At 39.2% G+C, this 25,826-nt stretch overlaps 2 protein-coding genes across 2 annotated transcripts in view; one reads left to right on the top strand and one right to left on the bottom strand.

Annotated features, from left to right (window-relative positions):
* LOC122904137 (probable inactive serine protease 58) overlaps window positions 1-25,826 on the bottom strand; it is a 57,830-nt gene that overhangs the window by 11,924 nt on the left and 20,080 nt on the right. Inside the window, exon 2 of the mRNA XM_044244611.1 lies at window positions 17,746-17,871. Coding sequence (XP_044100546.1) covers window positions 17,746-17,871 — 126 coding nt within the window. The remainder of the gene's footprint in view (window positions 1-17,745; window positions 17,872-25,826) is intronic.
* Window positions 14,593-19,508, top strand: PRSS37 (serine protease 37). The gene is made up of 5 exons (XM_044244612.1): window positions 14,593-14,626; window positions 16,553-16,694; window positions 17,859-18,112; window positions 18,678-18,814; window positions 19,368-19,508. Exons 1-5 carry the CDS (start codon window positions 14,593-14,595, stop codon window positions 19,506-19,508), a joined length of 708 nt encoding a protein of 235 aa, XP_044100547.1.

The raw sequence follows: 25,826 nt of genomic DNA, 5'->3' as shown, positions 1-25,826 counted from the left end.
AGGATATTATAGTGCCATTTGCAATAATATGGATGGACCTAGAGGATATTATACTAAGTGAAATAAGTGAGACTGAAAAAGACAAATACCATATGCTCTCAGTCATATATAAAATATTATAAAAAAAGGAATAAATAAACAAAAAGCAGAAACAGACCTAAAAATACAGAGAACAACCTAATGGTTACCAGAGGGCAGGGCGATGAAGGGATGGGAAAATGAATGAAGTGGAGTGGGAGATACAGTCTTCCAGTCATGGAATGAGTAAGTCATGGGGATAAGAGGCATGGCATAGGAAATACAGTCAGTAATATTCTAATAGCATTGTATGGTGACAGATAGTAGCTACATTTACAGTGAACATAGTATAATATATAAACTTACCAAGTTACTACATTGTACACCTGATATTAATGTAACATTGTATGTCAACTATACTGAAATTCTTTTTGTTTATAGTTTTACTTTTTACACCTATCTTATGACTTTTGTTTTTCTTTATTATGTTATGTTAGTCACCATACAGCACACCATTAGTTTTTGATGTAGTGTTCCATAATTCACTGTTTGCATATAACACCCAATGCTCCATGCAATACATGCCCTCCTCAATACCCATCACCAGGCTAAACTATCCCCTGCCCCCTCCCCTCTAAAATCCCCAGTTTGTTTCCCAGAGTCCATAGTCTTATGGTTCGTCTCCTCCTTTGATTCCCCCCACTTCATTTCTCCCTTCCTTCTCCTAATGTCCTCCATGCTATTCCTTATGCTCCACAATTAAGTGAAACCATATGATAATTGACTTTCTCTGCTTATTTCACTTAGAATAATCTCCTCCAGTCCCATCCATGTTGATGCAAAAGTTGGGTATTCCTCCTTTTTGATGGCTGAGTAATACTCCATTGTGTATAAATATACCACCTCTTCTTTATCCACTGATCAGTCAATGGACACTGGGCTGCTTCCATAGTTTGGTTATTGCAGATAATGCTGCTGTAAACATGGGGATGCATGTATCCCTTTGGATTAGTATATTTGTATTCTTTGGGTAAATACCTAGTGCTTACCTAGTATTTACCTAGTATTACTGGATCGTAGGGTAGTTCTGTTTTTAACTTCTTGAGGAAACTCTATACTGTTTTTTACAGTGGCTGCACCAGTTTTCATTTCCAGCAACAGTGCAAGAGGGCTCCTTTTGCTCCACATCCTCTCTAACACTTGTTGTTTCTGATTTTGGCCATTCTGACAGGTATGAGGTGATGTTATATTGTAGTTTTGATTTGCATTTCCCTGATAAGTGATATTGAGCATGTTTTCCTAAGTCTATTGGCCATCTGTATGTCTTTTTTGGAAAAATGTCTGTTCATGTCTTCTGCCCATATTTTATTTTTTAAAAAGCGATATATATTTATTGTGAAAATTTATAAAAGACATGAAATAAAAATAATCAGTAAAAAAAAATCATCAGTAATTCCCAAACCAAAAGGTAATCATTAATAATGTTTTGGGATATTTTCTTTCAGTATTTTTTCTGTACGGATGGCTAGTTTCAAGGGCATAGGACCTGTGTACTCACACAGAACTTGTGTTCAGAACGGCCCTACATTCGGTTTAAGGCTCTACTACTGCTATCTTGGAATTATAATTTTTGAACACGAGATCTTGCGTATTCATTTTATACTAGGCTCTGCAAATTATGTAGGCAGTTCTGTCTACAGACATTCATGGACACAAATATACAGATTATATATAAATATATATTTATAACCTATGTCATTAAAATTCCTTGTAAATGTTCTTTTTAATACTTGCATAATATTTCATCATATGGAAATAGTCATGTATTTAGTTATGTTTTTATTTTTGTACCTAGTTTGATAACATTTTATATTGTTATGATGAGGAACGTGTTTTCATATTATTTTTTAAATGTAGTTCTAATTATTTCCTTAAATAACATCTGAGAAGTAAAATTAAAGGGAGGAAGGGATTTGAACATTTTGGAAGTTTGAATTTATATTGCCAAATAGCTTTTCAGAAAGATCACTATTACCAGCAGAATGTAAGAAACTTTCTCTCCATACCCTTGGCAGCAGAGAATATTATGATTAAAAAGTATTTGGTAATTGAATAAGTTAAAATATTATCCACTTAATTTCCATTTCTTTGACTACCAGTAAAGGAAGTTTTTAAAAATTATATTAGCCATTTTTATTTCTTTGTGGAATTGCCCAAGAATGCAAACCTCTCTGTATATTTTTTAAGGCTCTTTGAGTCCTACTACTCTAGCTTTATCTTCCCCATATTTTAATTGGATTATTCCTTTTTTGCGTGTTGAGTTTTATAAGTTCTCTATATATTTTGGATACTAACCCTTTATCAGGTATGTCATCTACAAATATCTTCTCCCATTCCATAGGTTGCCTTTTAGTTTTGTTGATTGTTTCCTTTGCTGTGTAGAAGCCTTTTATTTCGATGTAGTCCCAATAGTTGTTTTTTTTTTTTTCTTTTTGTTTCCCTTGCCTCAGGTGTAGTTGCTACAGCTGATGTCAAAGATGTTATTGCCTGTGTTCTCCTCTAGGATTTTTATGGCTTCAGGTCTCACATTTACGCCTTAAGTCCATTTTAAATTTATTCTTGTGCATGGTGTAAGGAAGTGGTCCAGTTTCATTCTTCAGCATGTGGCTGTCCAATTTTCCCAACACCATTTGTTAAAGAGACTGTCTTTTTCCCATTAGACATTCTTTCCTGCTTTGTCAAAATTTAACCCACCATATAGCTGTGAGTTCATTTCTGGGTTGCTATACTGTTCTATTGATCTATGTCGATTTTTGTGCTGGTACCATATTGTTTTGGTTACTATAGTTTTGTAATATAACTCAAAGTCTGGAGTTGTGATGTCTCCAGCTTTGCTTCCTGCCCCCCTCACTCCAAGGCTGCTTTGGCTATTCAGGGTCTTTTCTGATTCCATGCAAATTTTTTTCTTTCATCTAGTTCTATGAAAAATGTTGGAAATTGGATAGGAATTTCATTAAACATGTAGATAGCTTTGGGCAGTACAGACATTTCGACAATATTTGTTCTTCCAAACCCTGAGCATGGAGTATCTTTCCATTTCTTCATGTCCTTTTCAACTTCTGTCATCAGTGTTCCATAGTTTTCAGAGTACAGGTCTTTCACTTCTTTGGTTAGTGTTATCTTAGGTATCTTATGGTTTTTGGTGAAATTGTAAATGGGATCAATTCCTTGATTTCTCTTTCTGCTGCTTTATTATTGGTGTATAGAAATGCAACAGGTTTCTGTATGGTGATTTATAGCCTGTGACTTTGCTAAATTAATGTATCAGTTCTAGTAATTTTCTGGTGAGTCTTTCAGGTTTTCTACATAGAGCATCATGTCATCTGCAAATAGTAAAAGTCTGACTTCTTCCTTGCCAATATGGATGCCCTTTATTTCTTTTTGTTGTCTGACTGCTATAATTAGGATAATGCTAGCCTCATCTAATGAGTTTGGAAGTTTTCCTTCCATTTCTAGATTTTGGAATAGTTTGAGAAGAATAGGTATTAACTCTTCTTTAACTGTTTGGTAGGATTTGCCTTTCATGAAGCCATTTGTCCCTGGACCTCTGTTCTTTGGGAGTTTTTTTTTTTTTATTACTGATTCAATTTCTTTGCTAGTTATCAGTCTGTTCAAGTTTCCTATTTTTTTCTGTTTCAGTTTTGGTAGTTTATATGTTTCTAGGAATTTATCCATTTCTTCTAGGTTATCTAATTTGTTCACATAATAGTTTTTCAAATTTTTTTAATAATTATTTGTATTTCTGTAGTACTAGCTGTTATTTCCCCTTTCTCATTAGTGATTTTATTGATTTGGGTCCTTTCTCTTTTCTTCTTGATAAGTCTGGCTAGAGGTTAATCAATTTTCCTAATTTTTTCAAAGAACCAGCTCCTGGCTTCATTGATCTGTTTTATTATTTGTTTGTTTTTTAGTTTCTATATAATTTATTTCTGCTGTAATCTTTATTATTTTCTTTCTTCTGTTGGCTTTAGGCTTCATTTGTTGCTCTTTTTGTAGTTCCTTTAGGTGTAAGGTTAGAGTGCTTGAGATTTTTTTCTTATTGCTTGGGGTGGTCCTATATTGCTATATACTTCCCTCTTAGGACTGCTTTTGCTGCATCCCATAGGTTTTGGACTGTTGTGTTTTCATTTTTATTTGTTTCCATGTATTTTTTTATTTCTTCTTTGATTTCCTGGTGGCCACTTATTTTTTAGTAGCATGTTGTTTTACCTCTATGTATTCGTGGTCTTTCCAAATTTTTTCTTGTAGCTAACTTCTAGTTAGCTTCTGAACTGAAAACTAACTACAAGTTAGAAAAGGTGCATAGTATGATTTCAACCTTTTTGTATTTGTTGAGACTTGTTTTGTGACCTAAAATGCAACCTATTCTGGAGAATGTTCCATGTGTACTTGAAAAGAATGTGTACTCTGTTTTAGGATGGAATGTTCTGCATATATCTGTTAAGTCCATCTGGTCCAATGTGTCACTCAAAGCCACTCTTCCATGTTTATTTTCTGTTTAGATGATCTTCCCATTAATTTAAGTGGGATATTAAAGTCCCCTACTATTATTGTGTTATTGTCAATTCATTCCTTTCTGTTTGTTAATAATTATTTTATATATCTGGGTGCTCCCATGTTGGGTGTATAAATATTTATAATTGTTATATTATCTTGTTGGATTGTCACTTTTGTTATTATATAGTGCCCTTCTTCATCTCTTGCTATAGTTTAGGATAAAATCTACTTTGTCTGATATAAGTATTGCTACTCCAGCTTTCTTTTGACATTCACTTGTGTGATAAATGTTTCTCTACTGCCTCACTCTCAGTCTGCATGTGACTTTAATCTAAAATGAGTCTCTTGTAGGCAGCATATAGATACGTCTTGTTTTTTAATCCATTTCTGTATGGTGATTTATAGCCTGTGACTTTGTAAATGTTCTTTTTAATACTTGCATAATATTTCATCATATGGAAATAGTCATGTATTTAGTTATGTTTTTATTTTTGTACCTAGTTTGATAACATTTTATATTGTTATGATGAGGAACGTGTTTTCATATTATTTTTTAAATGTAGTTCTAATTATTTCCTTAAATAACATCTGAGAAGATGTTAAAGACACATCTGTGTCTTTTGACTAGAGTGTTTAGTCCATTCACTTTCAAAATAGTTATTGATATGTATTTATTGCCATTCTATTACTTGTTTTGTTGTTGTTTCTGGAGATTTTCTCTGACCCTTTCTTGTCATTGTCACTTTTTTCAATTTGGGCTTCTCTTGCTTTGTCAATTTATGTTTCTGGGTCTATGGGGTTTTCACCTGTAGATGATAAGTAGTGAAGGAACAATGACTTATACAATATCCCCCACTAACTCGGACAGTGTCTGGCAGGAACTCAATATGTATGAATTATACAAATGAAATAATGGGTTGGAGTAAAATACACCTTGTGTGCAGGGGTCCACTGGGAGGCTCTGAAATTAATGAAATGGTTTTCTGATCCATATGTGAAACAAGCATCATCAGAAGACTAAGAGTTAATGTTGTATTTATGTGTGTGTACTTTTTTCTCAAATTCATATATGTGTGCATTTATTTTTAAAAGTATTTCTTGAATACTTACTATGTGCCAGGCAACATATTGCATATTAAATATAAAAGGGTATCCAAGATAGAAGTAGACTTTGCCTCCAGGAAAGGAAGGGGATAGACAACAAGCAAATAAGTACATAAATGGACAGTTATAAATTGTGATGAGAAAGTGACAGTGTTCCATGAGAAAACATAATAAGAGTAAATGAAGAATCTAATTTGGGTGTGCAAAGAAGTATTTTCTGGGTAAATGACGGGTGATCTGAGACAGAAAGATGAGAAAAACCAGCTATGGGAAGAGCAGAAGAAAGATTTTTCAGGAGAGGAACTGCATGGACAAAAGTTCAAAGAGGAGAAAGGACTATGAGGGCTCAAGAATCTGAAGAGAGCCAAGGAGACTGAAGCACAGAAGCTGAGGAAAAGATTGCCCTAGGATGAGGCTTTAGAGGAGGCAGGGACCTCATCAAGCAGGGCTTGAAAGCCATGCTCAGGAGTCTGGATTTTACTCTGAGTGTAAAAAAATCTACTAAAGAATTTGAATATACAAAAGTTATGTGATCCAATTATTTTTTAAAAAATCACTGGATTTTGATTAAAAATGGACTAGAAGTGTGCCTGGGTGGCTCAGTCTGCCTTCAGCCCAGGTCATGATCTCAGGGTCCTGGGATCCAGCCCTGCCTTGCGCTCCCTGCTCAGCAGGGAGTCTGTTTCTTCCCTTTCCCTCTGCCCCTCCCCCTGCATATGCTTGCTCTCACACCTGCTCTCCTCTCTCTCTCTAATAAATAAATAATCTTTAAAAAAAAAAAAACAAGAAATGAATTGGAAAAGGGCAAGAGAAGAAACAGTTAGGCTTACTGTAGTAGTAGTCCTGGCACAAAGTGATGTGACTTGCACTCAACTGGCAGTGGTGGAGACGGAGAAGAGCATATAAGTGGGTGGATGGACACAAGACCTACCTCAAAAGTAAAGTTAACAGGAAATCCAGTAAACAGTATTTAATAAAATACACATTGCTTTAACAAAGATAGTTAAGTTACCTTTTTGCATTACGTAAGTATTCAATAAAGAATTATCATTCAAAGAGTCAAAATACTTTAAAAGAGGTTCTCATGCTCAAAAAAATTGAGAATGCAGATAATCTTCACATTCCTTCCTACTCTAAAATAATCCAATGCATAAATTCAGTCTTACTTAATTCCCACAATCTATTCCCGACTCCAGACCATCCCTCGTTAGCTTTAAGAAGTCTGCACTACTACTAGCTGCAGCAACAATACATTTCCTTCAAGCCACTGGTCCTTCCAAGGAAAGCTGTGGAATGGGTTCCTCCTAATCAAAACTGAGTTATATTCCAGGCTGAGCTGCCAACTAAATATTGGTATTTACTCTAAAAATGCTCAGATTTCTTCCCACCAAAGCCCTGATGTCCTAACTCACTCTTGACCAAGATTTATAGTCACTGATTCTAAGAACTCATTAGAAACTTATACCTTGTATCCTTACCCCTGCATTCCAGCTGGTCCTGCCTATTTTATCTTCCCTCTCTACCTGATTTAGATTCTTTTATTCACCATTTTATTTTTTTATTTTATTATTTTATGTTAGTCACCATACAGTACATCATTAGTTTTTGATGTAGTGTTCCATGATTCATTGTTTGCATATAATTTTTAATTATGTTCTTATTACTCTTCAGAGACCCTTGTCCTAATGTCTTTGAATAATACCTTAGGCAAATTTTAACTCCATATTAATGCAGCTATATGTCTTCACTGTGTCTGCACTTTAATTTTCTTAATTTGTCACAGGCATAGAACACATTAACTACTTCCTCCTCCTAGAAACAAACTCTTCTGACTGGTGTAAATTACATTTTTAATTTCTCCTGCCTCATAAGGTACTTTACCAGGCTCTCATCTTCTATCAGCCCCTCAAGCATTAGAGCTCAACTTTCCATTTGATCCAAGAAGGAGTAGCCCCATTCCCCGCTCCCAGTTTTTCCCTTTTACAACTAAAAACCCCACACAATAAACACAACAAACATAGATAGACTCTGAATAATGGAAAGATGAAAGTGGACTACCTAAGGAACCTGGGGACTTAAGGAACAACATAACACTAACTTCCCTCAGTATTCTTACATCTCATAGATCCAAGATAGAGCACTGGAGCAGAGTAGCCTATAATCCAGAACCGCCAAAAAGCAAAGCCAAAAAACAAAAACAAAACAAATTTTTTAAAAACTTCAAGAAAAACATGCTCCTCCGAGCCAGAGGAAAGGGAAAAGGATAGCTGAACACAAAAGAACTCTTTTTGACAACACCTACCCTACTCTAACTAAACAATGGGAAGTGGCAATGTTCCCAAACAATGGGAAAATGCCCGCCTGCCATGGGTTGCGCAAGGCTGACTGAGGGGCTAATATTCCACCCTCACTCCCAGTGGAAACAGGCAATACTCCAATTTCTCAAGCAGGGTTGTATGAATGGAGCTCAGGGGAAAGCTGAGCCTCTGCACAGTGGCCAGGAGGCTGACGGAGGAGTCTGAGGCAAAGTTAACAGTACTCTGCTTCCTTCCCTCCACCACACACGGCCCTATGTCCCCAAGACCCAGCAGGTTGCCAAGCCTTCATCATTTGACAACTATATTGAACAAGGCTATGTAAGGTAGAGCTACTCAGAACATTGCCTCCTCCATCTCCTGGTAAATGGAGCACAGTAGGGATGTGCATTTCAATTCTCACCCTTCAACATGGAAATGTGCTGGTAAATGCAAAACTTCAATTCACTTCACCCCCCGACAGTGTATTCAATGATATATGCTTACATGCATATACGCTCATATACAAGTAAAATGAATGACAGCAATGATGGAAGGGAAAGGAAAGAGAAGTCAGAATTATTTTATTATCATTAGGTACTCACACTACCCATGAAATGACACAGTGTTTTTGGAAGTGGACACGATTAATTGTAAATTTATATTGCAAAATCTAAGGCAACTATATAAAAAATATTTAAAAAAAAAGAAGTATAATGGATATGCTAAGAAAGGAGAGAGACTAAAGTAATATAAAATACTCCATTAAAATCACAAGTGGCAAACCAAAAGAAGTGAAAGGAAAAATAGAAGCATAAAACAAATAGAAAACAATAGCAATATGGTGGATAGTAATCCAACTATATCAATATTCACTATAAATACAGCAGTTTAAATGCACCAGTTAAAACACAGAGATTGTTAGAATGAATCAAAATATAAGATCCAAGTGTTTGTTGTCTACAATAAACCCACTTTAAATTTTTTTAAGTTTTATTTATTTAAGTAATCTCTATACCCAACACGGGGCTTCCCTAAGATCAAGAGTTGCGCGCTCCTCCGACTGAGCCAGCCAGGGCCCTCTAAACCCACTTTAAATATAAAGACATACACACCAAAAGTAAATGGATGGAGAAAGATAGACCCCACTAACACTACCCAAAAGAAAGCAGGGGTAGCTATATTAATTTCAAACATAACAGACTTTAAGGAAAGTTATTAGAGATAAAGGCAGGCATTATTATATTATAATAAAGGGATCAATGATCCAAGAAGACATAACAATCCTTAGTGTGCATGTGCATAATCATAGAGCATCAAACTATATAAGGTAAAAGCTGATAGAACTACAGAGAAGAATAGATAAACCCATTCTCCTACTTGGAGACTTCAACACGTTTCTCTATCAGGAATGGACAGTTCTAGAAAGCAGAAAAAACAGTCAGGATATCATTTAAGTCCACGGCACCTTCGGCCAACTGGATGTAGTTGATAAGTATAGGCTGCTTTTGTAAAACCAGCAGAACACACACATTTCACAGGCCCACATGGAACATTCACCAAGATAGACCACATTCACCTCTGTCAGAAACAACCTACACACCCCTCACCCCCCTTAACTTGGCTAACTCCACTCAGTCTAATACAAGTTTAGGAAGCACTGATGTCCTTAAGAGACAGACAGTTTTCTCATGTTGCACATTTGGAAACTGAGGCTCAGAGAGGTTAGGGTATTGTCCCTGGCCATATAACTAGGTAGAAGAGCATAATGCCTAATTACAGAGCCATACCAACTTCATTGCAGGCAAGTTACCTAATTACTCCATGCCTTCGTTCCTCATGGAAAAAAAAAGAGAGAGAGAGAGAGAGAGAGAGAGAGAGAACAATAATAATACTTTTCTCACAAAGTTGATATGAAGAGAGCAGTGTCTGTTATAAAACCACTATGTAGTTATGTGCTTTTATGGCAGTGGTGGTGATAGTTATTATTCTTATTGTTGTACATTACATTTTAAAGAACAAAATCAACCTTTTCCTTTCGACCCTTACAGCAGAACACCTGCTTTTTTGTTTCCTATGTCTTTTACACATTCCTATGCCCCCTTCCAGGCTCCAATCTCCATCATCCCTTCTGGTATACCCCCATGGTTTAGCCCACGAACTGCATAAGCATTGGGAGGAGATCTGAGCCCGTAATAGAAAGTTTTACTTGGGTCCTACCAATGATGGAGCCTGTACAGAAAATGAGTAATGTATCACCCATTTCCCAAACTTTCAGGCCCCTGATCCACCAGCTCTCCCTCCCCAACACAGCACCACAGCCTCACCCCCCAAGAGAGTCCTAATAAACTTGACAAAGAGTTACCTTGAGTCACTCACCAGTCACCATCAGCAAGGTTAATAGGATACAATTCATGTTGATGCCCGAATCCTGTGCTGAGGACAAGGATGTAGTGGAAATTAACAGGCACAAAGAAGGCACAGAATTTATATCCTGCCTGGGGAATCGAGACAGCAGAAGGTGCAGGTGGAGACCAGAGGATAAGGATTCTACAGAAGTCTGTCATCTAGAGGTTTCTCCTTCTACTCTTGATCCTCGGCATGAAAGCAGAGTCACCCGTCACAGCCGGAGATCTTCTCAGTCTAACTGAAGCCTGCCCTATGGGAAGATGAGGTCCATGGGTCTGAGCTTTATCTACTTCATCTAAAGAAAAGAATTCCAATGCAGGAGTCAAGTAACTAACCCTTCCGTGGAGTTAAAAGTCATCCCACGTTCCTCCCCCAAGCCTCTCCGTTCTTCTCAGCAGTCCCTTCCCCACAATGTGTGACCAGCCCCCCTCCCTCTACATGTCCCCATTGGCCCCTGTCTGTTCTGGGCCGCTCTGATGAAGCACAGCTGTGTCCCACCCTCCTGTGTGACACTGCCCTCCTCCCCTTCATGCAGGTAGTGCCTAGCCACCTCTCCTGAGAACGACTTCACTTGCACAGGTCATGTCTCACAACCGCAGATGCCATTTGGACAAAAGCTCCCAACCAACACCAACACGAGTGGCTCTTTTCAGAGCTCCAAATCTTTCTTACTACACTGCCCTCCTGTATGCAGGGATCTCTTGCCCTCTCATTCTATCCTTTTTCAAAAAGGCTTTGTCTTTCACTTTTTTTGGTTTGCCACTTGTGATTTAAATGGAGTATTTTATATTATTTTAGTCTCTCTCCTTTCTTAGCATATCCATTATACTTTTTTAAATTTATTTTTTATTTATTTTCAGCATAACAGTATTCATTATTTTTGCACCACACCCAGTGCTCCATGCAATCCGTGCCCTCTCTAATACCCACCACCTGGTACCCCCGACCTCCCACCCCCCGCCCCTTCAAAACCCTCAGATTGTTTCTCAGAGTCCATAGTCTCTCATGGTTCACCTCCCCTTCCAATTTGCCCCAACTCCCTTCTCCTCTCTAACACCCCTTGTCTTCCATGATATTTGTTTTGCTCCACAAATAAGTGAAACCATATGATAATTGACTCTCTCTGCTTGACTTACTTTTTTTTTTTTTAATGTTTTTTATCTGGTTGCCTTAGAGTTTGCAATATAAATTTACAATTAACCGTTGTCCACTTCCAAAAACACTGTGTCAGTTCATGGATAGTGTGAGTACCTAATGATAATAAAATAATTCTGACTTCTCTTTCCTTTCCCTTATATCATCGCTGTCATTCATTTTACTTGTATACGAGCATATATGCATGTATGCATATATCATTGAATACACTGTCGGGGGGTGAAGTGAATTGAAGTTTTCCAAAAGTTGCCTTTTTCAAAAGTTGACTTTTTCAAATTGATTTTTGGTGGTGGAATAGGACAGGAATATTATCTAAATAGAAAATCAGTTAGGTGGCAGAATGAAACAATAACAGAATTAGAGTCTCTGTAAACCTGATGGTTTGTGCAATGAGGCTAGAAGCAGATGCATCTCCAGTGCACAAGGAATTTGTAATAATACTAATATAGAACTTAATAACAAAAAATTACCAACATGAGGAAATGCTGAGTATCAAACATACACACACAAACACACACACACACATCCATCCACAGAATTCTAAAGTTATTTTTTCAAACAGCTTTAAGAATGATGTCCATATCAGATTATCAGTATCCTAAAACAAAAAAGAAAAAAGTGGGGGCACCAGGGTGGCTCAGTTGTTGAGTGGCTGACTCTTGATTTTAGCTCAGGTCATGGTCTCAGGGTCGTGGAATCCAGCCCTGAGATGGGCTCCTTGTACAGCAAGGGAGTCTGCTTAAGGGTTCTCTCTCTCTCTCTCTCTGCCCCTCCCCCTGCTCTCTCTCTTTCTCTCTCTTTCTTTCTCTTAAATAAATAAATCTTTCAGAAAAAAATAAATAGGATTGATAAACTAAAAGAAGCACTCAACAGCTAAAATAATATAAAAAGGTATTTGTATTGAAACAAGAAATCCCACACTTGAAAGTAGTTTGCTAAGCCTGTAAAAATTATGTGGGGCAGGGGGGCAGGGGCAGGGTGGGGGAAAGAAGCTAGGGAGAGAGGGTTATGAGGAGAAGATGGAAGAGGTTCAAGGGAGGCCGTTAAAGCATGCTAGGGGTTTACTCTACAGACAACAGGGAACTACTGAAGAGTTTTTAAAAGGAGACTGACATGATTTCATATGCATTCTAAAGGGGAAAAAAAAAACCAATTCTAAATAAAAAGGAGAATCTCAAGTTGAGCAACACCAGATGGGCACACATATTAGTTCAAACGTGGCAAGATTATGGCCTGCATTAGGATGACAGCTGTGAGAATGAAAAGATAAGGATGGATTTAAGAGACTTCTGGAAGTAGAACTGTTTAAGGTTGAGTGGTGAGAAAAAGGGAGAAATCAAACAAATGGTAGGTAATCTCCTACAATTAGAAAAACAGGCAAAGAATGCATTTGAAAAGCTAGAGGAAGAAAGGATAAAATTCTGACATGCTAAATTTCAGGAACCTCAAGCAGATGCAAAAAAAAAATGGTTTCAAGGAGGCAGTTCTATATGTGGGACAGGAGGTCTGGGCTAGAGATACTGATTTGAAACTCATAGACAGGTAGTAGTCCCCAGTACCAGCCTCCTCCAGAAAATCTGTTGTCTTTGGAAAGGCCTCAAACTCCCCTCCTGGTCCATAAGCTTTCCAAAAAAAATCTAGGCCCAACAACCTCAGAGTAAAGAATATCTCTCTCTCAAATTTCAACTCTGTTAACTAATCCTACCCTCCCCACAGAAAACTTTACACAGATCCATCCTGTCTTTGAACCTCAAGCACATTTCACAAACCAGCCCTATTCCCCAGTGGACCTCTGTGTCCACTGTGAGGGTCAGGAAAGTATGTGCCATGTCTCTTTTTCATTTTACACTTCAGGGAATTTGTGTGAGGAAATGTATCTTTTTCAAGATGTAGGAATGCCAGTTGATTAGCTGAAGCCTGGAGAATGCAGTTGAAAAGCTATGTGTCTCCAATAATAAGGCCTAGATTCTATTTCTAGTCTTTCTAATCATGTGTGATTTTGAGACACTGGTGTAAATTCTGTTTTAGTTCTGTTATCTACAGACCAAGAAAAAAAAAAATGGTACCAGCCTTGTTTCCTCTTTGAAGGCTTATTGTCCCATTGGCATGAGATTATGAGCTTATGAGACTTTAAAGGGCTAGAGTGATACAAAGAATAATTAATTTTACATCTCAGACTGCCCTGATATGAAATCACCACTGGCAGTGTCTATAAAGAATTTAGGGATTTAAGAGGTATTACTGAAAGTGTTCTTGTTAGAGTGTGCTCTGAATTCTCCAAAGATGACCCTAGCAGTTTATTATCGGCTGAGAAATCTTTTCATTAGGTAAAAAGCACTGACGGGTCCTGCCTTCTGAATTGTCACCAATACACAGTAGGTCCTCAATTTAATATAACCTAGAATACAGACCATTCCCCAGCTGTCAAACTAACTGCTCTATGAGTGCTTTTCATTCCCACATGTCCTTAGCTCAGAGCTGGGGACCAGGATAACAGACCAAGCTGGTGATGATGGCGGAGTGATGAAACAAACAGTGATCACAGGGAAAGAGGAAGGAAGGGTAATAAAGATGGGAGGGGCTGAGGAAAGGGATAAGTATTAGGTGTTTCAGAGCAAACCTGGGGACACCGCCTGAGCTAAGGTGGCGAATCTTGTCCCTCACAGCCCTGACCTCAGAAACTCCATGTGGAAGTTTCTAGAGCTCCCTTCCCCACAGACAGCTGATTTGAGGCAGATGGGCTTTTAGGGACAGTAAGGTCGAGGGACCTGGATCTGGAAGTCTAAGGAACTGGGCTTTTTTTTTTTTTTCCTTCCCTGAAAGACCCAAGAGAGAACAGTCCATCTTCCCTCGAGCAGAAGCCCATCTTCATTGTGTACCTGGAGCCCTCTTCCACCCCCCTCTTTATGCCCAGAGCTGTTTTCCCATCCCATTTCATGTCCCCTTACCTAGCCATATCCACTGATTCTACCAGGCATTCCTGAGGAGAACACTGTCCTGAGAGCTTCATACTCTGCTGATTGTCTGCATCTCACAGGGAAAGATCTGGACTGCTATGAAATTTATCTTCTATTTGGGTGTCCTTGCTGGTATGTATCCATGACCTTCTACTCCATCCTATAAGGCACAGGTTAATGTAAGTGGAGTGACTGGAGTGAGGCAGATTGGGCTGTGTGAAGGGTACAAAAGAAGAGCCTAAGAAAACCAGTCACGGACAGAACTAGGCATCTCCCTTCCGAGACCCCCACAAAGTCTCGCAGGACGCTGAGCCCACTGTTCCAGTGCTAAGCCACAGAGTGGGCGATGGTGCCCATTTGCCTAGGAGACTGCTCAACAATGAGTGTTCCCTGCGATGATTCCAAAATGTGGGTCTCGTCCCCCACAGAGCAGGTCCCAGTGTAGTCACAGGGACAAAGAACTCATTTCGAAGTCTGATTTCCTCCTGTTTCAAAAGTTAAGAGACTCAGAATGAGGGAATGAAGAAGTAGAAACAAGATCAAATGCAAGGTCCCTACCTCCTGCACCCCCTGACCTCCAAGAAGTCCTTCTGATGCCAGAATTTGCTGGTGAGGCATTCCCCACCACTCCGTGTTGCAACACTATTCGCTGTGTGGGCTTGGACAAATTACTTAATCCATCTGTGCCGCAGTCTCTTTTGTCGAAATGGGGATATTACTACCTGTATTATAGACATGTTGTGCAAATGTTAAATAAATCCATGTAAAGCACTTAGAACAAGAGCTGAGAGCCTCTTGTCCTTATTAATATGCCACGTTTTTCCCCCTTGGGATTTCTGTGTGATCAAAAAGCGTGTGGGGCAGTATAGGCTACGGCTCGGGGAGGATCATGGAAGAACCAAAGACAGCTGAGACAAGAATAGTATTTTATTTCTGACACTACAAACAGACTTCCTCCCTATCGTCTCAAGCGTTTTTTTTAATAATTCACTTTTTTAAGTTACATGTTCATATTAAAAATTTGGAAATATTAAAAAGTAGAAAAAAAGAAACATTGTTCATAATCCCACCTCTCGCTCAGCACATGCTAACACTTTAAATTTATTCTGAGGCTTTATTTTATTTACTTTTGCATTTAAATGGTTTTTGTTTTCCTTTGCTTGTTTTTAGATGATTGGATTACTGGATTGATGTACATGTTTCATATTATTAGCTTAATGAAAGTTTATCAGTATTTCCTTTGTTGTTTAATATTCTTTATAAATATAATTTTAATATGTATATAATGTTCCATATGTTGATGTACTTTTCCGTTTCAGTGCTTTAGATTACTATATTGGACATTAATATTTCTAATATTTAGCTATTATAAAGAGTCCTAAAATGAGCACACATTCATAATCTTTGTCTACACTTGAATATTTCTTTGGAATGGATCCTTGTGGTTGGAATTATTAGGTCATAGGTGATGCACTATTTACACTCTTGATGTCTAGCTCTAAATGTTTTTCAAACAGGCAGAATTAATTCATGTCCCTACCTACAGTGAAAGAGAGCCTCTTCCACTGTACTTTCTTAGATTTTAACAGTATCAACATTAAACCAAAAATTATTATTATAAACATTAGATAAAATAGTATGTGATTTTTACTAGAAGAAGGGGGTCAAACACTTTCACATCTCCTGGCCAATTCATTACTTCTTTAAAATTGCTCATATTGGGATGCCTGGGTGGCTCAATGGTTAAGCCTCTGCCTTCAGCTCATGTCATAATCTCAGGGTCCGGGATGGAGCCCCGCATCAGGCTCTCTGCTCGGCAGGGAGCCTGCTTCCCCCCATCTCTCTCTGACTGCCTCTCTGCCCACTTATGATCTCTGTCAAAGAAATAAATAAAATATTTAAAAATTTAAAAATTTAAAAATAAAATAAAATTGCTCATATTCCTTCCCAACTAGGAAACTGCTGATTAACACATGTTTTAAGACAAGTAAGACAGGTAAGACATGACTTACCTATTAAGAATGTTCTGTGTATTAAGAATACTGATTACTTTCCCAGGGACAGTTTTCTCTGCTCACTCGTCTGTGCAGAAAGAGGACCATGCTCCGTATCTGGTATACCTCAAGTCTCACTTCAACCCCTGCGTGGGTGTCCTCATCAAAAACAACTGGGTGCTGGCCCCAGCTCACTGCTACTTACCGTGAGTGCTGGGAACCCTCCCCCTCCCCACCCCCTGAAGCAGCCCCCCTCATTCTACCTCAGTGGTGCTCAAAGGGAGGCAACTTTCCCTTCCAGGGTGCATGTGGCAAAATCTGAAAATATTTTCGGTTTGTCACAATGCACTGAGAATGCGCTGTGTTCTTGGCACCCATCTAGCAAACAGAGGCCTTGGCCAGGAGGACCCTGATCATCCTAGAGTGCGCAGGCCAGCCCCCACAGGAATCACCCAGCCCCACATGTCAGTAGTGAGGAAATACCCGCCCCACAGGGCATGCCTCCTCAGTTTTTTCAAGTTTCTTAGTGACAATATGAATGTGTCTGAGTTAAGGGACCAGCAGGTTAACTGAGGGTGCACTCGAATTAGACATATTGAGAATAGTTCAGTACCGCTAGGATTAGTACTAGAAAGGTATTAAGGGGCAAGAGGAGAGAATGGTACAAGAAGGGCAGTGGGGAAGGCTGGGGAGGAGAGAGAGGAAGGAGGAAGCACCGTGTGGAGGGACGGCTCCATAGGAAGCACGGTTGACAGCCCTGGGAGAAGGTAGCTGGGAATAAGTACTCCCCCTCATTGTCCCTCCCAATACTCCCAACCAACACCTAATCAGAGACCAGAGGACAAGAGAATCCATCGATTTAATCTACATTTATCACCTTCCAGAGGTAGAGAGCAGGATGAAGTAGGCTCGTGAGTGGATCTGAGGAAGCAAACAGAGCGCCAGCACTCAGGGCATCCCATTCTCTTACGTCCACCAGAATGAAATGCCCGGTTGGATAGGCTGGAGCCAGAGTGGAGGGAAAGTAATATTTTTCTGCCCATACAAGTGGCAGAAAACACTACCACATTAAGGATGCCGCATGAAAACACAGCAGTTAAAGGCTCCCCCTTTTCCGTGTGACCGTAGGTGAATTACTACTGTATGTCTCCATTACTTCACATGCAAAATGGATTAAAAATAGAATCCACTTCCCAGTTTTGTGATGCGTCGTAAATGAGGTAATCCAGACTCCAGGTAAAGCAACTGATATGGTACCTGACACATTGTAACAGTCAGTATCGTCTTTGAGGACAATGATAACGATGACCGTGATCATGGTGACGGTGGTGACGGTGACACTGGTTACTTCCAACACCTTCTCCCTCCAGAAACCTGAAAGTGCTGCTGGGAAATTTCAGGATCAGAGTCAGAGATGGCACAGAACAGGCAATTAACCCCATCCAGATTATCCGCTACTGGAACTTCAGCCACAGCAACCCCCAGGATGACCTCATGCTCATTAAGCTGGAGAAACCTGCCAGACTCAACAACAAAGTCCAGCCCCTTCCCCTTGCCACCAGCAGTGTCCGGCCAGGCACCGTGTGCCTGCTCTCAGGTTTGGACTGGAGCCAAGACAACAACGGTGAGTGTACCCCCCACAGCAAATCAGAAGAGGAGCATTGTGTCCACACAGCTGGGAAGAGAGGAAAGGAGAATGGGAAGAGACCACGAGTGGTCTAGCAAAAAGAGACCCACCCTGAAGTCCAAAGCTCCTCCCTTCCCAGGATGGCGGCACACCACTACCTCCTTGAGGCTTCAGGTGTTGAAGCCACCAGGCCATCTGACTCTGCGCAGAGGCCACACCATTCCTGTCAGGCACAACTGCCACTGAAGGGGCTGGGCTCCTCCACTGCATATGGTTCATTCTGCATGTAGAGGAACATCAGAGAAGGGTAGTCAAGTCACCTCTTATTCCTCCAAAATGGGAAACAGAATAGAAAGGAAATTCTGTTTCTTAAAGCGACATAAAGCCCATTTTTAAATCCTCTGGATTAACTCTCATACTCATGCATGAGGTCATTCCCTTTTCTCATTCCTTTTTTCTTCAGACATACACACAAAACACCAGTGGAAATAGAGGGTAGTGGTTGGAGGGGCTCCATAATAAAGGCAACCAGGAAGGCTTCTTCTGTCCTGTCTTCCCTCAGGCAGACACCCTGATTTAAGGCAGAACCTGGAGGCCCCTGTGATGTCTGATAAAGAGTGCCAGAACACCGAACAAGGAAAAAGCCACCGGAACTCCTTATGTGTCAAATTTGTGAAAGTCTTCAGCCGAATTTTTGGGGTAATCTTTTTCTCTATATTCAGTTTATTTGCCTGTATGTATCTAGTTAACCAATCATGACATTAAAAAAATTAGAATGCCCTCATCCTCTCACTATTTTTTGAGAATTTGATAAGGCTGCGGCAAAGCCCCCATTGTTCCTTCAGCAATGGGCCCCCCTTATAGATGTCCTTATTCATTAAAGCATGTCATGCAAAACCTCCATTTTGCTAGATTTATTATTCTCATAGTTGCAGGTCAAAATGGGCTTTAAAAAAAAAATTCAAACTTCACCATGGAAACTGGCTTCACCAGTCCAGAGAAAAATGGGGTTTGATTCATTTTACAGTTCTAGAGAGTTACAGTTCTAGAGAGGTTTTCCTCTGACTTTCTCAAGAAGAAACAAGGCTAGAACTCAACTAGATCCAAAGCTTCCTGTCCCCTGATCTGGGGCTGTTTTCATGATCCAGCATGCTACCCCTGGGCAGAGCTCATCCATGTTGGGGACAAGAGGACTCCTGTGACAAGATCTGACCATCTCTCTCTGTCTCTCTCTCTGTACTATCTCTGGTAGGAGGTGGCCGTCGCTACCGTGATCTGCAAAAACAAACTCCAGGGGATCGAGGTAGGACACTTCATGGGAGGAGATGTCGGAATCTACACTAATGTTCACAAATACGTATCCTGGATTGAGAGCATCACTAAAGAAAAATGACACCCTACTATTCCCTCTGCATCCCACTGGCTTTGTCATTAACTCTACAAGCCGCTACTTCCCTCAAACTCAAAATAAAATTTCCAAGTGGAAATGCATCACACCACTAGCCTATTTTTTCTTGGTTGTGTCTCTGCCCATATCTCACCATGATGTGAAAAACCAAGAACAAAAAATGAAATGAGCGCTTATCACACTATACCAGGGTTATATCCATTATCTCATTTAATGCTCATAATAAACCCTTGAGGTTATCTTTCATCCCCCCCTTACAAATGAGAAAGTTGAGAATAAAAAGAGTACTTAACATTGTCTAAAGCCAACAGACATCACAGACTGAAACAGAACCCCCAAATTCAGATTCTCGGTCTTGTGCTCTAAGCCCCAAAATTATAGGGGGGGGTCCATGGAATCACAACAGATTGTGGCTTCTATTTTCCTGCTATTTCTCTTATTCAAAGAGTCTGAAGCTTTCACTTGTGGCTAAGATTGTGGGTTCTGGAATAATATCTCGTAAGAATGGCCAAGCTTTCTCTCACTGCTGTACTGAATGCAGTATGCTGCAGGAGAAGAGCTAGTAAATACGTAAGAAGTGAAAAACAGAACATCAGGACAGGGTCAACAACCATAAATCAAGTCCAACAGGAAGCTTTGCAGCTCCAGAACCAGGTGAAAAATTCATCTGGATCCAAAGAGAGTAAAACCTCAGAGCAGTAGAAGATTCCAGAGGCAGATATGGCTGAGAGGAGGTGAAGGAAGGGCAAATTGGGCTTAGTCACAGACCATGTAATTAAAAAAGTCAAGAAAGGGGGTACCAGTCCTCTGGTTGAGAACTTTGGTAAAGAACTTGAGAACTGAAATGAGAAGAAACCAGAGAGGGAGACAAACCATAGGAGACTCTAAATCTCAGGAAACAAACTGAGGGTTGCTGGACTGGAGGGGGGTGGGTGGGATGGAGTGGCTGGGTGATGGACATTGGGAAGGGTATGTGTTGTGGTGAGTGCTGCATATTGTATAAGACTGATGAATCACAGACCTGTACCCCTGAAACAAATAATACATTATATGTTAATTTAAAAAAAAAAAAGTGTTCAACCAATTGGTTGAACCAATGGTTGAACCATTGGTTGAACCAACCAATTGGTTCAAAACCAATGTTCAACCTACTGAGCTACCCACGTAAAAAATAAATTAAAAAAAGAATAAACAAAGAATAAAAAGAACTTGAGAACCGAGAACTCCCAAGTGTCTCAAATATGGAAATGATAGAGAAATTCTGGATATTCAAGACATTGGGGAATAAGGGACAAGGATGGGTAAAGTAATCTCCTCGCAGTGGTAGAATGAGGAAAGAACCACACACTATCCTTGGACTATATTTTCTATTTCCTAAGTTTAAAATACAATCTATACTTTTGTGTTAGGCAAAATAATGGTTCCCTAAACATATCTACACCCTAGTCCCCAGAACCCATAAATATGTTATTGTACATGAAAAAGGCAGCTTTACAGCTGTGATTATGTTATACACCTTGGGATAAGGAAATTATCCTGGATTATGTGGGTGGGAGCAATGTAATCACCTGGACCCTTAAAAGTAGAAGAGAAAGTATTTGCCCAGAGATGTGACAACAGAAGAGGTAGCAGAAATTCAAAGCATGAGAAGGATCTGACTGGTCACTGCAGCTTTTGCAGATGGAAGAAGGGGACTATAAGGAAAGGAATGTGAGTAGTGAGTAGCCTCTAGAACTGAGAATGAAACTCAGCTTCGAACTAGCAAAGAAATGGGAACTTTAGTGTTATAATTGCAAGGAACTGAATCCTGACAACAACCAAAATGTCCTCCCTCTACTCCTGGCTCCTACATCTAAGGTTGTACTCTGTTCTCTCCCTGAGGAAGGTGCCACCTCTCCTTGAGGAAGGTGCTAATGTTATTTCATTGATCGTAACCCCGAAAAACCCCAAAAAGGTTTTAGTTTACATTCTGCCTTAGACAGAGAGGCAAGTTTACTCCGAAATAAGAATACAGTTTTAGGGGTATCTGGGTGGCTTAGTGGGTTAAGCCACTGCCTTTGGCTCAGATCATGATCTCAGGGTCCTGGGATTGCATCGGGCTCTCTGCTCAGCAGGGAGCCTACTTCCCCCCTCCTCTCTCAGCCTACTTGCAATCTCTCTCTCTGTCAAATAAATAAATAAAATCTTTATTAAAATAATTTTTAAAAAGAATACAGTTTAAACAGAATGCAGTAAGGGTCATCCAATTTTCGTTTTTTTTTTCTTATATCTCTTCTCAAGCTATATTCCCCACTTACTTGAGGTTTCTGAGGAAAAAAAAAAGAAAAGATATCTAGTAACTTGTCCAAGACCATAGAGTTAATAAAAAGCAGACTAAGGATACAAATCTTGTCCAAATGACTCCAAAGCCTGTGCCATTTCCTTTATGTTCTTCCATAACTACATTTCTAAATACACAGATGTTTCCTAAATACTTAAACTTCCTTCTTTCCTCACATACAGCAAAAAAGCCCCTATTTAGATAACATAAGAAGTTTCATGGCTTCTCATGTAATCTCTGATTTTAGCTCCCACTGAAAAATTCTTCGAGGTCTGTATATAGTGAGTCATCACAATTCCTATTTAAATTTAAGGCCTCTTTGGAAACCACTTCACAATGTTCCAGTTCTATATTCCAGAAAATGATAGAAATAAGCCCAATACAGGTATAACAAGAATGACTAAACTATGATATCAATAGGTAATTGGCAATATCATTTCAGCTTATGTATTTTGGTAAATAGCTTTGAACGAGAAATCAAAGCCAAAACAACATTTTAAAAACAAATCATTGGGGCACCTGAGTGGCTTAGTCAGTTAAGCCTCCAACTCTTGATTTCAGCTCAAGTCATGATCTCAGCGGTGGTGAGATCAAGCGGTGGTGAGATATAGCTCTGTGCTGAGGGGGTAATCTGCTTGAGATTCTCTCCATCTCCCTCTGCCCCTCCACCAACTCACACATGCATGTTCTCTCTCTCTCAAACAAATAAATAAGTCTTTAAAAAATTGAGAAACAAAACCAAATAGTCATATTTTAGATCATGTATTTTTGGAGCATAACAAATAACATGGAGGACATAGGGAGATGGGAGAGAAAGGAGTTGAGGGAAATTGGAAGGGGAGGTGCACCATGAGAGACTATGGACTCTGAAAAACAATCTGAGGGTTTTGGGGCACCTGGGTGGCTCAGTGGGTTAAAGCCTCTGCCTTCGGCTCAGGTCATGATCCCAGGATCCTGGGATCGAGCCCCACATGGGGCTCTCTGCTCAGCAGGGAGCCTGCTTCCTCCTCTCTCTCTGCCTGCCTCTCTGCTTACTTGTGATCTCTCTCTGTCAAATAAATAAATAAAATCTTAAAAAAAAAAAAAAAGACAATCTGAGGGTTTTGAAGTGGTGGGGGGTGGGAGATTGGGGGAGCCAGGTGATGGGTATTATGGAGGGCATGTATTGCATGGAGCACTGGGTGTGGTGCATAAACAATAAATTCTGTTATGCAGGAAAGAAATTTAAAAAAAAAAGAAAGAAATTCACTCTCCTTTTACAAAAAATTTCAAAATCATAATGAGCCAGTAACTAATATTAGCAGAGATAAATTTAAGAAATCTGCAGATAAATGCCTGAAACATCAAGTTGAGGCTAAGAATGATTTGTTGAACAAATACTACATCAGCTTGGATGTGCTACTATTGTTATTAAAATAAACAATATATTATTTCTCAAAACAATTTAAGTCATAATCAAGGAAAACAGATTTTTAACCCTCTTCATTTTAGCCACTAATGCTTCTGACACAGATTTAGCTATAATTTATTCATCTTCAGAATATAGAAATTTCTATCAGTCGTGTGCTTCAAAAGAAAATTATTACCAAGAGTGAAAATATTTTCAATTCAGACTATTAACTATATGTAATAGAATTACCTTATGGACATAAATTTTTGTGCAAGAATTTAACTTGTAGACTGATATTAACTCTGACATGATTTTTTAAAATACTCATTCTAAAATCTAGCAACAAATTGCTGAAATAATCATTAAATCTTTAAGATTTTTGGATGAGTATCTACCAGCCTCCTCCTGCTGAGAATATTCTAACTGCATGTGCACATTAAGTAAAAAGAACAACTGTAGACATCAGTCATGTTCTGACTTAGGCCCATCCTAATCAGTGTCACATCACATTGTTGGCTAAAGTGAATGCTCAACTGAAAAAGAACAGCCAATGCAGAAGAGCTTTTGAAAAAGCATTTATGCATTTGTTTTAGTAACCTTTCGAAGGTTTCTAAAGATACTAGCTTCTGAAGATATGGGCAGTAACCTCTTTGACCTGAGCCACAGCAACTTCTTACTAGACACATCTCCAAAGGCAAGGGAGACAAAAGTAAAAATGAACCATTAGGACTTCATCAGGATTAAAAGCTTTTGCACAGCAAAGGAAGCAGCTAACAAACCCAAAAGGCAGCCTATAGAATGGGAGAGGCTATTTGAAAATTATTTATCAGATAAAGGATTAGGATCCAAAATCTATAAAGACCTTATTGAACTCAACACCCCCCCCAAAACACACACACACACACACAAAAATCCAGTCAGGAAATGGGCAGAAGACATGAACAGACATTTCTCCAAAGAAGACATACAAATGGCTAACAGACATGTGAAAAAATGCGCAACATCACTCCACATCAGGGAAGTACAAATCTAAACCACAAAAAACCACCTTGCATTGGTCAGAATATAAAGAATATAAAAAGAATATAAAGAATATAAAAATTACTAATAAATGACTCAGCTTTTGACAGAGGCTTTCTGATGATTTTTGTATGGATTTTAATAGCTTTTATCTAAAGCAAAGCCTCCACTATTCAGGAGATCTCATACTCTCTCTTCTAGTCAAGAAAATCACTCCAATATTTCCCCTCCCTACTCCCTTTCCCTCCACCTTTCTCCCTGTCCTTCCCTCCACGCCATTATTTCTTCTATTAACAGTAAGTATCTAGATCTCATGTCCTCTACCCCATGCTGCTCTTTCTCTCCAATTTACAACAAAACTCCTTGAAAAGGTTCTCACTTTCTCCAATTGCTTTCCAACCCAGTCTCCCTAAAATCTGACTTTCACAAAGTGTTCCCTTTAAAAGCTCCTCTTTTAAAGTCTTTGTTGGCTTGTATATTTCTACAAGGTCAAATCTTGGCTCTTATTTCACCTGACATTATCAGTATCATCTGACAGTCAGTCATTCCCTCTTCTTAGAAACAGTTTCCTGACTTAGCCCAGGGCAACATGATCTTTTTTCTACTGACCTCACCCGCTACTTCTTTTCAGTCTACTTTACTGATTCAACAACATCTCTCCAATCTCCTAACATCAGAGTGCCCAAGTTTCAGTCTTAGACTTCTTCCATTTATATACACCTACTTCCTTAGTGATCTATACCAGTCTTGAAATTTTAAATACCACACACGCTCTAAAAACTCCTGAATGTATATCTCAAGTTTGGACATCTCCCTTGACTTCCAATCTCGTAACTTCAGCTGTCTACTCAACAGCTACACTTTGATATCTAATCTATATCTCAAACTTAACATATCCAAATTGAACTCCAAGTTTTACCCAAAGATCAACCTCCTCCACCCACAGTCTTCCCCATATAATCTGAGGACCCTGTAATTTACTCAAGCCAAAAATTCTGGAATCACTTTTGATTCCTCTCTGCTGCCTCAAATCCAATCTACAGGTAAATTCTACCAGTTCTACTTCAAAACATTTCAGAAATCTTAACACTTCTCCCTGCCTCCGCTATTACCACTCTGGTAGGCCTGGATTATTACAAAATCCTCCTAACTCATCTCCCTTTTTCTACTTTTGCTGTATTAAACTCAACCTATTCTCAATACAACTAACTACCAAAGTGATCTTTTAAAATGTAAGTCAAGTTTTATCACTTGCCTCTGCTAAAAACCCTCCAATGGCTTCCCATCTCACTCAGAATAAAAGACAAAGTCTACACTATGGTCTATATGGGCCCTAAAAATTCTGCTGGCCCCTTTGACCTAATCTCCATCACACCCTCTACTCTAGCCACAGTGACCTTCTTGCTCTTCGTTGAACACATTAGACACTTTCCTGCCTCTAAATTTTGCACTTTCCCCAGATACATGCATGGCTTACTTCCTAAAAATCTTTGCTTAAATATTAGTTACTCAGTGAAGACTTATCTGACTACCCTGTTTAAAATTAGGACCCCCACTTCTGATGAAAGTATGT

The sequence above is a fragment of the Neovison vison genome, chromosome 4 (assembly GCF_020171115.1).
Source record: "Neovison vison isolate M4711 chromosome 4, ASM_NN_V1, whole genome shotgun sequence".
NCBI lineage: Eukaryota > Metazoa > Chordata > Mammalia > Carnivora > Mustelidae > Neogale > Neogale vison.
This window is presented reverse-complemented; position numbering and strand designations above follow the sequence as displayed.

Excerpts from the sequence above, each read along its gene's own strand:
- PRSS37 (XM_044244612.1), top strand. The coding sequence starts at position 14,593 with ATGAAATTTATCTTCTATTTGGGTGTCCTTGCTG. Across the intron at positions 16,695-17,858 it reads CCAGCTCACTGCTACTTACC|AAACCTGAAAGTGCTGCTGG; the intron begins GTGAGTGCTGGG and ends TTCTCCCTCCAG. Across the intron at positions 18,815-19,367 it reads TCTTCAGCCGAATTTTTGGG|GAGGTGGCCGTCGCTACCGT; the intron begins GTAATCTTTTTC and ends TATCTCTGGTAG.